A 16,404-nucleotide genomic window follows, 5' to 3' on the forward strand; every position below is an offset into this window, starting at 1 on the left:
GTACTAGCTTAGTGCAGCATAATCTTGAGGTCTTACATTTATTTCGTAATATTCACACCATCCTCATGTTAAATTTCCTTTTTTCCTTTCATCAAACAGTATGCTCTTTATTTTAGGTTGACAGAGCTAAGAGATTATAGAATACATTTAGAAAACGAGAGTTCATCTGGAGAAAGTGGTTCCCATATGTAAAGTTGATTAGTTTTTTAGAAAGAAAAATTTATAAAATGAATGACTCAAACAAGCCTTCAGAACATTCATGCGAGAAATATGTATTAAATCCAAGTGTTTAGTTTAGCCTTTAGACTTCTGTAATGCTTACAATGTAGTTTACAATTAATAAATGTTTATCAAAAGTTAAATTCATGGGTGTTCGCAGAGATAGGTAATTGGCAAGCGTAGTTTTGTGGTATAGAATTTTACACCAAGAATGAGCAAAATGGATCATTTCTGAGAGAAAACAAGCATGTTGAGCATATTCTTTTCAGAAATATTAAAAAGAAAACCATTGCCTGCCGTTTTCATCTTTCAAAATGGCATCACTTGGACCACATTCCTATACAGGAGCCTCGTACCTAATCTATTTGCAGTTTCAACCTCTCCCTCCCAGAAATCCAGTGTTAATCGTCAGTCAGAAGAAACTTTTCTTTTTGATTAGCGATTAGGGACACAAGGGCCCTCTCTCCTCCCCAGAGGAAGATGAGGTAATTTGCATGATAAATCCCTTTCTTACCCCCCCTATGGGAAAGCAGCCTTGCCTGGAACAATCCTTTCCTTCCTTCCCTTCCTTTCGTTTTGCTAATAACTTTCTTGTCCCACCTTTCTTCTATAAAAACCTTCCATTTTGTAAAATTCCTCAGGGGCCCCCTGTATTTGCCAGATGGGATGCTGTCCAATTGGTGAATCATTTAATTTTTTTTTTTTAACATTTATTTATTTTTGAGACAGAGAGAGACAGAGCATGAACGGGGGAGGGACAGAGAGAGAGGGAGACACAGAATCGGAAGCAGGCTCCAGGCTCTGAGCCATCAGCCCAGAGCCCGACGCGGGGCTCGAACTCACGGACTGTGAGATCGTGACCTGAGCTGAAGTCGGACGCTCAACCGGCTGAGCCACCCAGGCGCCCCTGGTGAATCATTTAATAAAGCCAATTAGATCTTTAAAATTTACTCGGTTGGATTTCTGTTACTTAACAACAGTCACCATCTCCCCTAAAAATCCAAAGTAACCAATACTGCTATATTTCAGTTGTGGTAAAGACTATATACCAATTTGAGGCTATGGATTAAAAATGAATTAGGACTCATATTCTCACTAAGAATGGTTATGTACAAAGATACTTTATTTTATAAGCTGGAATGTGCTCCTAATATCAAGAAGAGGTTGATGTACTGTGCAAAGCCCTGAATTTACTACCAGGGAAAATTTCAGAAATCATTGCTCAAAATTTATTTTCAAGCCAAACTTTATCATTATTTAAAAGGTTTAACAACCTTCAAAATAGGAGCTTCTATTTGTCTACAAGTACAGTCCACAACTATGACATATATCATGACCCTCACACAACTCTGTATGAGGATGTGAGTCTCCTGAAACATCATGGGTTCTTTCTAGATAGAGGATCCATAGGCTTTTAGAAATTTCTATATACTTGCGTGTGTTTATGTGCATATGGGTATGTGTTATTTAAAATGACCTTCTCACAAAGGTACATTTACAACTGGTTCACTAGAAAATATCTACCCTGTGGGTTACTGCAACCATGTCAACTATCACTATTATTTTTAACAGGAAAGCTGTACAATTATAGTAACTCAATTTTGTTTTTAAAATCTTTAATTCTAATTAGCTAAATTAATTAAGAGTGCTTTGAACTCTACAGCAAAAACCAGTGATCATGTATCAGCTCCTTTAATTAGACAATACACTTTGATTATTATCATTATCTAAATTGATTCAAGCTAGATATCTAAAAACACAGTAATCATGCATAATTTTTCCATCTAAACACAAGAGTGGTCAGTATTCTAAATATCTGTTCTTTAAATATTAAAACCATTAAGCTTTTAAATTATTTATGAAAAAATAAAAACCCATATGACAAGGTATTGCATAAAAGTTACAGATTGAAGGAATCATCTAGAAATGTGGAAAATTATGCCTTAGAGGCTTAAGAAATTTTCCCTGAGAGGGGAAAAATAGTAGAAGGTGACAATACCTAGCACACATTGGCCACTCTGTCAGGCTCTCTTGATGAATAAAACCACCTTGCATCATTGGTATCTTAAAATCAAAGCTGGGGATTGAGTTAGTTTTTTAATACTTCCATCCCACATCGGCATATATTTAGGCAATGGAACTCTAATGTATATTGCCCTCTATGTTTATAATATCATCGAACATTTTTCTGTAATCCTTTATCATAATCCACTAAAATATGAACACTATGATTTGTTCCAGAGTTATTTGAAAACCACATTTTTTTTATGTTGGTTTATCTCTTGAAGACAAGCCACTCAGTTATCTTGCTTTAATAATGACAAAGGATGCTTTCATTTAAGTTACACAAATACCATTAGTTTATGTATCTAAAATTCTAAGAGGATATCCTTATACTCCTTTACAGAATAAATGGTTCTTCTTTTTTCTTTGACAATTATGAGCGATAACATTTACTGACATTTAGACGCTTGTATTTCAACTAGTTTTCTTCAAAACAACATTATAAGGAGATCAAATTAGTTGTTTCCCTGTAAGGTTGCAATTAGCATTAATTTTCAAAGCAGAAGACATGAAAAATGCCTGAATGGGATCGGTCATTCCTACAGGTATAAGGATCTTATGTACATAGACCTATCTGCAACAAACATCATTGTACCACAATATTAGATCAATTACTAGTGATGTGTGCACCTTTGTCTTTTATATGAAAACTAATCATAAATTCCAACAATGAAAGATAGGAAAAACTTTAAAAACAAATACATAAAACCTTCATTTAAAAATATATAGCTATGCATTTAATTTATTAACCACTAATAACCTACTTAAGCCAAATACAATTTCAAAATAATGTAAGTAAAACCTTAGATAATTAAGCCATGAAAATAAATGCAAAATATTCAGGATTGGGAAATAAAATACTTATGACACAATTCACACAAATTTATTTTCAAAAAAGACACACACGATATACACAGCTTAGAAATTATGTATAAAAATATGGCTGTATATTTAATATACTTAATGATCCGATTTCCCCTAACATAACTCAGTTGCTTCTATGTGTAAACAAATAGCAGATTAAAAAGAGGAATTTGCAGGCTCAGATAGGGGTTGAAATGCTGACATACTGAGAAGTGAAAGCTGACCACTGTTTTTCTGTATTCAGAAAACAACCCTCACACTCAACCATGTCAGAAACTCCAAGACTGCGTATGGGCTTCCATAACGCCTTGAGCAGGATTGCCAGATAAAATACAGAATGCCCTTACATTTGAATTTCAAGCAAATAATGAATAATTTGTTAGTATACATAAGCTCCATGCAACATTTAGGTGTCGTGTCATTTATTTGTTAAACCTGGAATCCCTATCCTAAAGCATCTGTTTCATGACACCACAGGTGACACTAGTTACTACTGGGTAAATGGTACAGTGTTTTCTAGAAAAAAATGTTGCGTTACATTTTCTAATTATTTTATAACACTGTAATTCCTAAATTTCATATGTATTTCAGTCTACAATGATTTACAATTAAGATAACACATTTTTTAACTTAAGATTGAAAATTCAAAGAAGAAAATAAATAAATAAAAATAATAAAATTCAAAAGACAGAGAAATGAAATGCAGTTATCTACAATATAAATTCATATGTAATGAATTTAATATCATACACGAATGTAATCTTTATTGTCATTTAAATTATTTCTTTGTATCATGATTAAATTGTAACCTTGGTTTTGAATGAAATCTTTGTTTTTATGAGATGTGGATATAGCATATTAGATCAAATCTTCTTTCTCTTTTTGCATAGTAACATAATTTTTAATCATTTATTCTAAAATCTAAGCTTACGTATACATTTTAATTTTAGTTATCTCCTAGAAACTCATTAAACCACCTCCCTCTTGCCCTTCCAATTTAACCTATCATCAGATAATTAAAGATTTGAAAACTGGTACGCAGTGAACTATACTCACCTTTAAAATAATCGCAAACATGCGAATTGTTGAAACAAGATTACATTATGCTTGTGAAAGGTTAAAATAATTTTAGTTATGTACTAATTAAATGACAAGATTTGGATCCTTAAATAGTTGTGTTACATCTCATAACTTCACACTTTTGTTTAAATAGGATTCACCTTAATTACTGTAAATATTTAACCACATAATAAATAAAAGTAAAAGTCATGTTAGACACTTAGTATTTATGAAAAATACCACAATAAATCTAGAAAATAATTCAAATTTTAAATAATCGATCTTTGCTGGGGCAGCAACAGATTCTGGTTAAATAGTATCGACAGTGTATGTTTATATATAAGATATCTATATCATTATTAAAACATGACAAATGTACAAACCTACCTACATATCTTACGATAAAGTTCTCACACAAAAAAATCAAAATTCTACCTTATGAAAAAAGAAGTATGAGATACTCAGTTGCCACAAGACCATAGAAAAAGAGTTGTCTAAGAAAACAATTTGAAAATAACTTTTGCAATAATGATGATGAGTAAAGATAACAAAGACTTAAAAACTGTTAGTTACATGGAAACCCCCCCAAACCTAAAGGAAAGTCAGTTAAATTGCCTGTAGCCATAGTTATCCTGTATTATTAACAAGTTCCTGCCGTTGCCCATAATCATGTATTTAAAGTGGATCTCCTTTTATGTTCATGTTTAATTATCTTATATTGACTTAATTTTTACAAATATGTTTGTAAATTATATACAACAAACCATTGAAAAAATATATTAGTTAAACGAGCAGTTGGTGATGGTGAAACATGAGGCTTAGGGAGTTTTTAAAGAAAAAGTAATCAATCAGAAAAAAAAAGAATAAAAAGACTAGTACAGTTAAGGCCAGAATAAAAAGGACAAATAAATTATGGAAGGTTAAAAATTGATGAAACCCAGGGGAGAGTATGTTAGGAGTAGAAATGGTTAGGTTCGGGGATTGTTTGTTTGCTTTGGCATTAAGAGATTATTACAATTCTATTAATTTGCATAAGTCGGGAAGATGCCTAGATAACCAAACAGGGGAAAAAAAAAAAAGTTCTCAGTTTCAAGGTGTTTCATTTATTGATTCATTGATGCAGTCTATAAGCATTTATGGGTGTTTACTTTGCTGTAGACCTTATTCTGCGACTTGAGACTCTAAAATGAATACACATGGATTTCTGTTCCAAAAGATTTAACAATTCAGTGGTAAAAACAATGTTTTACAAGATATTTTAAAAATAACAATCATGTATAAAAATCTAGAAGAAGTTACAAGAAGAATGCATATCTCTTTTTGGACAGGCTTCATTATTAAAAGTAAAATGAGGGACGCCTGGGTAGCTCAGTCGGTTAAGCGTCCAGCTTTGGCTCAGGTCATGATCTCATGGTTCGTGGGTTCGAGCCCTGCACTGGGCTCTGTGCTGACAGCTCAGAGCCTGGAGCCTACTTTGAATTCTGTGTCTCCCCCTCCCTCTTCCCCTCCTCTGCTCATGCTCTGTCTCTATCTCTCAAGAATAAATAAACTTAAAAAAATTAAAAAATAGAAAGTAAAATGAGATGAATCTTAATTGACGAGTATGAGATGGCCAAACAGATGTGGTGAGGAGTGGTTTTGTAGGTGAGAGAGCATTCCAGAAAGAGAATAGAATGTGTCAAATCACAAGAAGCTGACAATCACTGAATGACATACAGCAAAACTACAGGCAGGGTTTAAACATAAAAAGCTTATAAAGCTACTGAACATTATTGTGGTCACAACAGGGAGCTTCTCAAAAATTTTAGAGGACTATCGAAGTCAAATGTCTATAAATATAAATTAATACTCTACTTAACAGTAGAAGCCAGATGGAAAAACGGAGGGATCTTCGTTAATTTTGGTGAACTAAGCACATAGGACCGGGCTTGGAGAATGCAAAAGAAAGTATACCTGTGTCTCCTCACAGAGCCCAGCAGAGAGGTTTATACTTTACATATCTGGAAATAATTTGCATTCCACCCTAAATCTCCCAAGTGTAATAAATTATTTTGCAATCAAATGACTGCCTGGGTGTCTTGGAGCTGATAATTCAATATTAAAGATAATTATGAAAGACAAAAATTGGTGAAAGGACCTGCTCAAAGAAGTGATTCTGTCCCAAATCTCAAGCCTCGGGTAGTGTCAGCAGCAATAAAACTAGGCGCCTAGAGAAAAGCGGGGGATGTTTTTTACACCCATTTTAACAAAGAAAAATTAAGGCAGATGATGCTCATAGCCTAACATTAAATTTACTTTATAACCATGAAACCGAAATTTTATAAATAAAATATGGCTCCTGAGTTTATTCTTTCAAAGAGACACTCACAAGTAAAGCTCACCCTAAGAACATCTGGGTCCGCAATTCACAGAAATAGTGAAGACACAGGAACAATTTTAATTGTTGCATTTAAAATAATATATTTTAGGGACGCCTGGGTGGCTCAGTCGGTTGAGCGGCCGACTTCGGCTCAGGTCATGATCTCACGATCTGTGAGTTCAAGCCCCACGTCGGGCTCTGTGCTGACAGCTCGGAGCCTGGAGCCTGTTTCAGATTCTGTGTCTCCCTCTCTCTGACCCTCCCCCGTTCATGCTCTGTCTCTCTCTGTCTCAAAAATAAATAAATGTTAAAAAAAATTAAAATAATATATTTTAAGTGATTAAAGGTCACAGGCATTTGATCAAATCTTTCCTATCCAAAATTAACCCCTGTCATATCTCTGCCTACTAGAATTTTCAGTTATCACGTTACCTTGTATCTACTTTTCACTTCCAAAAATCTTGATACAAAAAGTACACATTTTTTACAGTCTCACAATTAACTGTGACACTGTGTAAAAAATTTCATACTTTTGATATATATTTTGCTTTTGCTACATAATTTTTCATCTTTTTCCATTTGATTGAATTGTCCTTTCAAGGGTGTTCCTAGCTGGTTATTAGTTTTTCAATCAAAATGTATTCCCTTTCCTTTAGTAGTTGTATATAAGAGGGATGCAACCTTTTCCCAAACATTCAGTCAGAAGATTTCACAACCATCCCTGATAACTATTTTCTTTATCTTTTATTGCTACATTTAGAATTCTAATACTCCCCCCCCTTTTTTTTTTTTTTTAATTTCTCTAAAGGTAAACTTCAGCTGTCATTCTCCTCCGGGGTCTTATTGCCACGAAGCCTGACGACTGGAATACACTCTGCTGATAAAACAAAATGCAAAACAATACCGTACAATACATCCTTCCTGACTTCTCTCTGAATAGTGTCCAATTTCTTAAGCCTGGGATTCAAGTAGTGAACTGGTTACAAGTAAATGCTTACTCTAGAATCAGGTGGTCTCAAATAAAAAGCCTAGCTCTCCCTTGCTAGCCATCAGACCATGGACAAGTTACTGGACATCCCTTTTTCTTAATTTTATCATCTGTAAATGGAGACAGAAAACTTATTTCATTTGCTTATTGAGTAAGGCTTCAATCACTAGTTCATCACTAGTGCTAGGCTGACAAGTTCTTAACAACTCTTAGCTACTATCATTATTAGCATTATTATTTAAAACATGTCTTCATCCATCCTAAACATAACTTTCAAACTTTAACTTCCACTATTCCCTCTGGATTTATCTTATAGATTTGGCAACTCAGAATACTCACTTCTTCATATTTATTTGCTGTCTAGTTCCACATTTTTGTTCATTCAACTTTGTCTTCCTAGAATGCCATTTTTCTTTATCAGTTAAAATCATTCAGATAGTGCTCCAATAATGGCCCCAAAGTGGAGGTCTATAAATCCTTCCTTGGTTATACTCTAAGAGATCTTCTCCAAAGATAGCCAAAGACATTTATTATAATAAAGTAACCATCTTATTTATCTGTTAATGAGATAAGAAACTTAAAGTACAGTCACCGAAAAACTGCATTTTGAGAAGAGAGAAATGCTTAATTGCCGTTGACATTGCAATTTCACAGATATGTAAATGAAACAAACAATTAAATCTGCTTTAACATTTCATTTTTGCAGAGTTGGGCAAAAGTACTATTAAATGGAGGAAATTTCACCATTTTATAAAAAAAGATGAGAAATTTTTGTTTGCATATGAGGCATGAACGTAAAAAGACATAAGAAAATATAATGCTGGACTGTAATCAGGCACTAAAAGTTGTTAGGTCTCTTGTTATTCAGGCAAAATAGCAATGTACATATAAGGCAGTATATATGGGATATGTACAGGAAGGCAGAGGACAGAAAACAGAGAAACATAAAATCATGAGAGTTACATAAGACAGCCCGACGAATAAACCGTAAACAGAAAGTAAAGTTTGGATAGTCTTTTAAGAATTTCTCCAAACAAGGCTAGGTAAGATCATTTGCTAGTCTTATGTTATTTTTAAAAGACAAAGTTACAAAAATATAAATATAATGCTGGGTGAGAGAATTCGGTTTATCAGATAATAGGATTTTAGGGCAGAAAAAGAGGCAGGGAAATATTGGAGTTCCTGCATGTCAAATACTGACTTACGGCAGGCAGAGTCTTTGGGATATCTTCTAGAAAGACTCTATTTTCACATAGTAGCAGACTGTTCTCATTTACTTTGTGTGATGATTTGGGGGCATCTGTGTCATCTACGCAGAGATATCAGAACTTTTTGGAGTAACAATGTCCTAAGGCCAGAATTTACTCTAATGGGCTAGTATAATTGTCGAAATGCAGATTATGTCAAATTAGATACGGGCATCTATTTGTACCACTTAAAATTTGGAGGGGGGCGGGGAGCCCCAAGAAACATATTCTTTTTTCAAATATAATATGCTGCTTCTTACACCGAAATAAGAATCTGTTGTCTCAAAAGTGCATTCTTTGTCAAATTATTTTAACTGCTTGTTGTACATGATCAAGTATATTTACTCACTGTAAATACACAAGTTAAGTAAAATAATGAGAATATATATTTTTTTTAAATTATAATCATGTTCTGTGACTAACATCACCACAAAATGAATACAACCCAGTCTTTAGTGGGCATCATACCTTTGGTTCTATTCAATCTGTCTCATTGGTTTTACAGATGAAAAAGAAAAATACGGATGCTGTCCTTTGAAAACATATGTATTATGTGGAAGAATATATACTGCAGATGTAACATAGTGATATATCGTGAAAAGAACATTTGGAGTCTGATTTTTCTCTGGGAGTAAAAGAAAGCATAATTAGTTCTATTTAAGCCAGAATTTTAATTTTCTCCATACTCAGGCTGATGTCATTGTTCCAATTTTAACTGAATATATGGTTGCCTTGAACACTTAATGAGTGCTTCCTTTGGGCCAGGCACTCCCTGCTTTAGATATGATAAATAATTTAATCTCTACAATGAGCTTTCGAGGATCTATGTCACAGATGAGGAAAATGAGTTACAGGAAGGTTAAATGAATTCTAGAGGTCACACAGCTAGTAACTGGCTGGATGAGTATTGGAACCCCGGGTAGATTGGCCCTGTAACCAGAGCTCTTAATTATACCTCATCACATCTCTGATATGAGGACAGACAGAAAGACCTACTCTTGTAATTATGTAGTAGGCTATGAGTCCAAAGCAAGTAGGCACATACCTTAAGAACAAAATCAGAAAGTGATATTTACTGGAATTAAAAATTCCATGTTCCCATATAGTCAAATGGGAAAAAATTAGTGATGCTTAGGAAAACCTACCTGAAAATAATAAGACTAGAATATTTTCCAAGTATTTGCTAAGACCACAATCCAACTAGGTAAGTAGGCTGTGTTTCATGTACATTTTAAAGGAAATGGAGAACTTTTCACTAGTGTTGGAAAATGCCAAGTTTTGGTTATTCATTTTTGGTTTTTTCAAAATTATCTCAAAAGAAGGCTGGTAGTTAGCATGAAGTATAGCATGGGAGGATATCAATAATTAAAAATGCTTTTGCGTATTTCTGGAATGGTGCAGAGCAGGTGACACTGAGATGACCTGATCTGAGTATGTTGATCTATGCTCTAGGGCAAACAAAACTGAAAATCACTGTGCCTAGAACATAGTTGGTGCTCAACTGTAAGTTTTCTTGAATGTGTGTCATACTGTTTTTGTCAGTAGCTTGGGAAGATCTGCCTAAAACAGCTGGTTAAAAACTTTTTTACAGTTCTAAACTGCCATGGCACTACTTTATAATAAATAATAGTATTACAAATAGTAGGACCTATTGACATCCTCTGAAATTAGAAAGTAATTGAAATATGAAAAACTTTGAAGGATTAATGAAGGGTACAGAATTAAAATTAACTTCAAAGAAATATAATATGCCCTTCATAAACTACATTAAATGTTTTTATTTAAGAGGAAGATAACATTTCCCCATATTAGATATATCAGCACACTTTCTCTATTAGCATTATGAAAACATAATTTCTATGAAGAATTCCTACAAAGCAAGCAATTGAAGTTCTCAAGGATTATGTCCCTAGATCCCAGGCTCAATTTTAAATGTGAGAGATGAAAATTAAATTATTTAATGTCAAGTATTTCCTAAAAATAATTCTAAGTAAGCCTGCATTAAAAAAAATAAGTTTCTTAGTAATTTTAATGAGTCAATATTTTATTTTTATAATTTGAGAAATAATTGTCTTCATTCCTTATATAATTTAAAAAATATCATTTTCCCAAATCCTTAGCTTAATTCAAGTTCAAAGGAGTTAGAATTCACTCCAATCCATCAACAAAAGCCATTTCTACATTGTCTAATACCAAACAATCCCTTTGTCTCTATAAAATTAAGTATATTTATATAATCATAAAATATGAATATATCTAATTCAAAAATTATTTCATGACCCTTGATTGATAAAAAGAGCTATCCCCTTACAACACTGGTTGTATATTTATGAAATCAGTGCCTTTATTGTGTCTTATTTCATCTTTTCGTGCCTACAAAATGGGCACTCAGTAGTAGCTAGTACTGTTATTAAATTTAGACTTAATGTTTAGCTAATACAATTTACTGTTACACTGTTCTTTTCATTTTCTATTCTTTTTTAAAATTATTTTTAATGTTTATTTATTTTTGAGAGAGAAAGAGAGAGACAGAGTGTGAGCAGGGGAGGAGCAAAGAGAAAGAGAGACACAGAATCTGAAGCAGGCTCCAGGCTCCCCATTGTCAGCGGGGCTAGAACTCACAAACAGCAAGATCATGACCTGAGCAGGAGTCAGACGCCTAACCAACTGAGCAACCCAGGTGCCCCTCATTTTATTTTCTTAAGTGCAGAATTAACTCCTGCTTTCATGTTACCAAGCTAATGCTACATTTACTTTCCAAAATAAAACACAAAATGTAATGATCACATATAGTCAGCTTGCTATATCTTCCAATATAATTAAGAAAGCTTGTATGACTACTAGGTTTAAGGAGTAGGCAACTTGACTGTGAATCATTATTAATGGCTGTTTCATTTTTTGTTTAATTGTGAGCCATTTCACAGTAACTGACACCAGGGATTTCCTTAAAATTCAGCAGAAGATAATATGATACCAAAAGGGGAAAATTCTTATTATAAGAGAATTAAGTCAGCTTGATAAAGATTCAATATTTGACAAAGTAAGCTATTTAAAAGCTATAGTCATCTGTCTTCCTGTTATAAATTATTATCATATATAATGTGAAGCTTCATATTTTTTAGGTTGTAATGCATACTTTTAATAGACACAATCTATGTTATATATTTCATATAAACAATAATTAAATAATTATTCAATAATTTAATAAACATTTTACACTTAGCTTTTGCCCTCTACACATTTCCCCAAACTTCCTTCTAAAACTATGATTTCTCAATTTCTGTTCTTGGATAGTCAATCATCAACTGCAATTCATTGTGTGAGGGGGAATCAAAGGCTTTAAGAAACCAATTTTTTTCCCTTTCAGAATCTCTAAGAAAGAATAAGAAGTCATCTATATAGAAACAGGAAGCGAAGGAAATAGATAAAAACCTAGGCTTCCTCAATTGCTTTTCCTTTGTCCTCCAGTAAAATTGAGCCTCATCCCTTTCACTCCTTCACCAGCCCCAATGCCGGGAAAAGTGTTTTGCAGGAAGTACATCACAGGGCTAGAAAGTGCCATTCTACCAAATCACAGTTGACATATGCCTACGTTTGTAGTTTGTAAAGCTTTCTAGGTAAAGTGTTTCCATATCTCTCAGGAGAAAATACCAATGTCAGGGTCAGGATATTTCCCATAATGTGCAATTTACATCTCTCAGGATGCAATATAGATCCATTTTCTCTGTTCTGCTCTCAATAAAGACAGATTAACCGATCACTATCTTATCTGTGTAGTATTTGTTTAAGCACTTAACATTTGTTAAGTCACCTCTCCCCTTTCTTCTCAATTCACAGTCCCTCAATCCTTTTAAACTCTAGTCAGATATGCTGTTTTCCAAAATGTTAATCTCTTTATTTTATTAACTCTCCCTTCAGCATCATGGGTGCCAGTTTGCCACAGTCCTCTAACCTAGACTCAAAGAAATGTGAAATACAGACACTACGATTTTTCTACTCTCTTGTTTTAATCTGGTATTCAAATCAATATACTTAAATATTTGTTTCTATAAAACACCTCTAAGCTAACAGATTATGTTTCAATCAAAAATAAAGATATAAAGGCAGGTACCAAGCATTTCTGAAAGACTAGACAAGAATTCCAAAAAATAGCAAGATAAATCATGTTCAAGGAGAATACATGTTAACTGGTCTTTTTAGCTTACACATTTTAAGCTCTGCTGATTGCTTTCCCTGTATTAACAGAGAGAATAACTGGCTATTACATTTTAGTGAAACAAATACATTATACTATTCCACTTATTCAAATTATATAAAATTGAAAACCCAGAAAAGCTAAATTTGGTTAGGGGCTAGGATAGTGGCACCCCCTGGGGTGGTCATAGCTGGAAGAAGACAGAATACAGGACTTTTTTAGGTACTTGTAATGCTTTGGCTACTCGACCCAGTTAATGTGGCCACTGATTACACACATGAGCTCATTTTGTAAAAAGTGGAGTTATACATCTGTGATTTTTGTATTTTTCTATATGCATATTATACTTTAATAAAAAGTTTAAAGATAAAAATGAATTGCCATGTATGGAACTTATTTCAAGCATGAATCAAATTAATTGTAAGTGTAAATAATATTTATGAGAAAATTATGGAGATGGGAACAATAATTAGACAAACAATGATAGTAAAAACTTTCTTGTTAAAGAGGAATAGGTTCTTGTGGTGATGTTAAAAATAAACTTCATCTTTAATAAACATACGCTGAAATAGTAACGGATTAAGCAGTCAGAACCCTGGATTTGCTCTAAAAATGTGAGGAAAAAGACAGTATGTTAGCATTTGGATGAAATAAATTTGGCCAAAACCTGATAATTGTTTAGGCTGGAGAACATAGAGAGTTTAGTACTATTCTCTCTATTTTATATACTTGAAATTACCCATTTTTTTCTTAATTTTTTTTTAACATTTATTTATTTTTGAGACAGAGAGAGACAGAGCATGAACGGGGGAGGGTCAGAGAGAGAGGGAGACACAGAATCTGAAACAGGCTCCAGCCTCTGAGCAGTCAGCACAGAGCCCGATGCGGGGCTCGAACTCACATACCGCGAGATCATGACCTGAGCCGAAGTCGGACGCTTAACCGACTGAGCCACCCAGGCGCCCCTACCCATCATTTTTTAAAATGTTTAAAAGTAAAATTTAGTGGAACTCTACGAGCTCCAAGTAGTATTGTTTTCTATTACCATAGTTCTCATAAAAAAAGGTTGAGGTAAATCAAGAATCAAGATACATCTACCAAAACAAAACTAGGTTTCATGCTCTCCAGTGTAATCATCTGAGGAGTATTTCTCTGGCCAACAAAACTTAAACCCACACCATTAGTAACTGGCAAGGGGATGAGTTCTTGTATAAGGCTTATCAACAGTGGGGAAAACAAGTACCATGGTTTTATACTAATTTTACAGGTTAGCCTCCAGATTTTCTATACATTTTCTAAGAATAAAATGATAGCAACTGTCAAACTAGAACATTAACCTTCCTATCTATGGACCTATTCCTAAAACTATTTTGGTTAAACCTACAAGTGAGATATTTCATCTTATGTACACCATCAGGTATATACCATCAAGACAACATGTATGCTTATTCTACTGTTGCCCTTGTTGACTCTGAACTTTCTACCGTGTGTTGTACTTTGAGACAAAACCCAATGATGTGTTCAGTGAGATATGAGACAGACCCTTCCTCATACCTACTTCTTTATCCTGGGTGATTCAAAATTTAACTCAAGAAATATACATTTGATACTGGCTTTATTTATGTATTTCTCCAAGGCCTGGGTCTTTTCATCCTTTTTAAGGCACTTACTCGAAAATTTTAACAAAAACACACTTACAACTATGCTTTTTATGGAATAATGCAGTCATTGGCCAACTTTCAGCTGAAATATAGTGACTGGCATAAATATAAACCTTAGGACACTTGATAACAAACGAAGTCACTTTTCTAGGAAGTATAAAATATATGATTAAATATCCAACACAGGTAACTTGGAATCTGGTACAGGATTCTGGCTGATAGCAACATTAAAAGAGGAAAAAAAGTCCTATTCATTACAATATTTTTGCAAACAATAAAAATAATGTTGTCCTCGTAATACAGACACCTCTTTCCTCTACAGGTCAATTTTGCTCCAATGTGCAATGTGAACTGGTCCTCAAAAAGTACAACAAGCACCTTAAAAAATAAAGAAACGGACCGAAACCGATTGCCACTTATCTGTTTCTCAAAAAGTGCCAAATTCTCATGTTTAACAGTTTCTGATACTGAAGTAGCCATTAGTTAAATAATCATGCTCTGTTCTTTCTCTGGTAACTGATAGATATAATTAAAAATTAAATTAAAAACATAATGCTTCTATATGGGATGTCTATATGCATAAATGCACCCATATAACAGAATCATGACTACAGAACACAGAAAAAGGATTTACAATCACTTGTTGAGCTCATTGTTGAGCTCAATGACTTAAAAGCTGTCAGTGGTAGTTTTTGTTTTGTTTTGTTTTGGTTTGGTTTGGTTTGGTTTGATTTTGGGTTTTTTGTCATTGATTATTTAATAACACTCTACTGGCCAGATTATAAAAAATTTGTTGAAATGAAGTTCACATATACTCTTTTCAATCCTCACAGTTAAAAGAAATGTATCTCCAGGAGAAAGAATACAGTATGTGCCTAGGTATAAGGTGCAAATATAATTTCATGCAATGTATCAGTTAAAGAATCAGAAATAAAACCCTGAATTTTATCTGCGAAAATTTCTAGCTTATAATTTGTTTTCATCCGTGTCCTTTTGTATGTAATTACATTTTCGGGATTCAGTGTTTCCGAATCTTCTATACTGTCCCCACCTAAACTGATGTAGGTGATTAGGGGCCACTAATGCAGTAATTAGGAAGTCTTATGAACCTTGATACAAAACTTCCAGGATTTTATTACACTTTGGGAAACATTAAATTGACTCACATTATGTTAAATTCAGTCTTGATTTGAGAGTATTATTTAATCTTAAACACTAAACCTCAGAGTACAAAACAGTTTCCAAGCTCTATTACCTAAATGACACTATCTGATTCCTATTAAAAGGACTTCAGGAGACGCAGACTCACCCAAAAAAAGTCTGGCACATTGAGTATTGAATAATGTTTAATGATATTTATAAGCAATTGAATTTATATATTCCAGACTTCTTTACAATATCTTTATAACTCAATGCATTTAAATTTTGACCCACACATCTTCAGTATGATGAGGCAGGAAAAAATCCCAGGTAGATAATCCTTTTCATTGAATAATTCTATTTATATTTTAATTGATAATCTTCCTTTGTTAGGCTCACATGGCGGACAAATGCTTATATGGATTTATTTCCAATGTACAAAATAAGAAAGAGGATGGAAATGATCTGTAATATAAAATCAGGTATATAAATAATATTAATATGCTAAATGTTTGCTCAATAAAATGCAAAGTATGCACCAAATAAACTGCTTTAAATAACTGATGGACACTCACACATGGAGTGTAAAATACTGAATAAAGATATAA

The 16,404-nt window shown here is 33.4% G+C and overlaps 1 protein-coding gene across 2 annotated transcripts in view; it reads right to left on the reverse strand.

Moving 5' to 3' along the window:
* Window positions 1-16,404, reverse strand: part of PCDH10 (protocadherin 10) — a 40,488-nt gene that overhangs the window by 5,020 nt on the left and 19,064 nt on the right. Inside the window, exon 5 of one of the 2 annotated variants that reach the window (XM_042935489.1) lies at window positions 15,985-16,261. The exons of the other annotated variant lie outside the window; for it this stretch is intronic. Coding sequence (XP_042791423.1) covers window positions 16,221-16,261 — 41 coding nt within the window. The 3' untranslated portion in view covers window positions 15,985-16,220. Of the gene's footprint in view, window positions 1-15,984; window positions 16,262-16,404 lie in introns of those variants that run through there. 2 annotated transcript variants of the gene reach the window in all.

This window comes from Panthera leo, chromosome B1 (genome assembly GCF_018350215.1).
Source record: "Panthera leo isolate Ple1 chromosome B1, P.leo_Ple1_pat1.1, whole genome shotgun sequence".
Lineage (NCBI taxonomy): Eukaryota > Metazoa > Chordata > Mammalia > Carnivora > Felidae > Panthera > Panthera leo.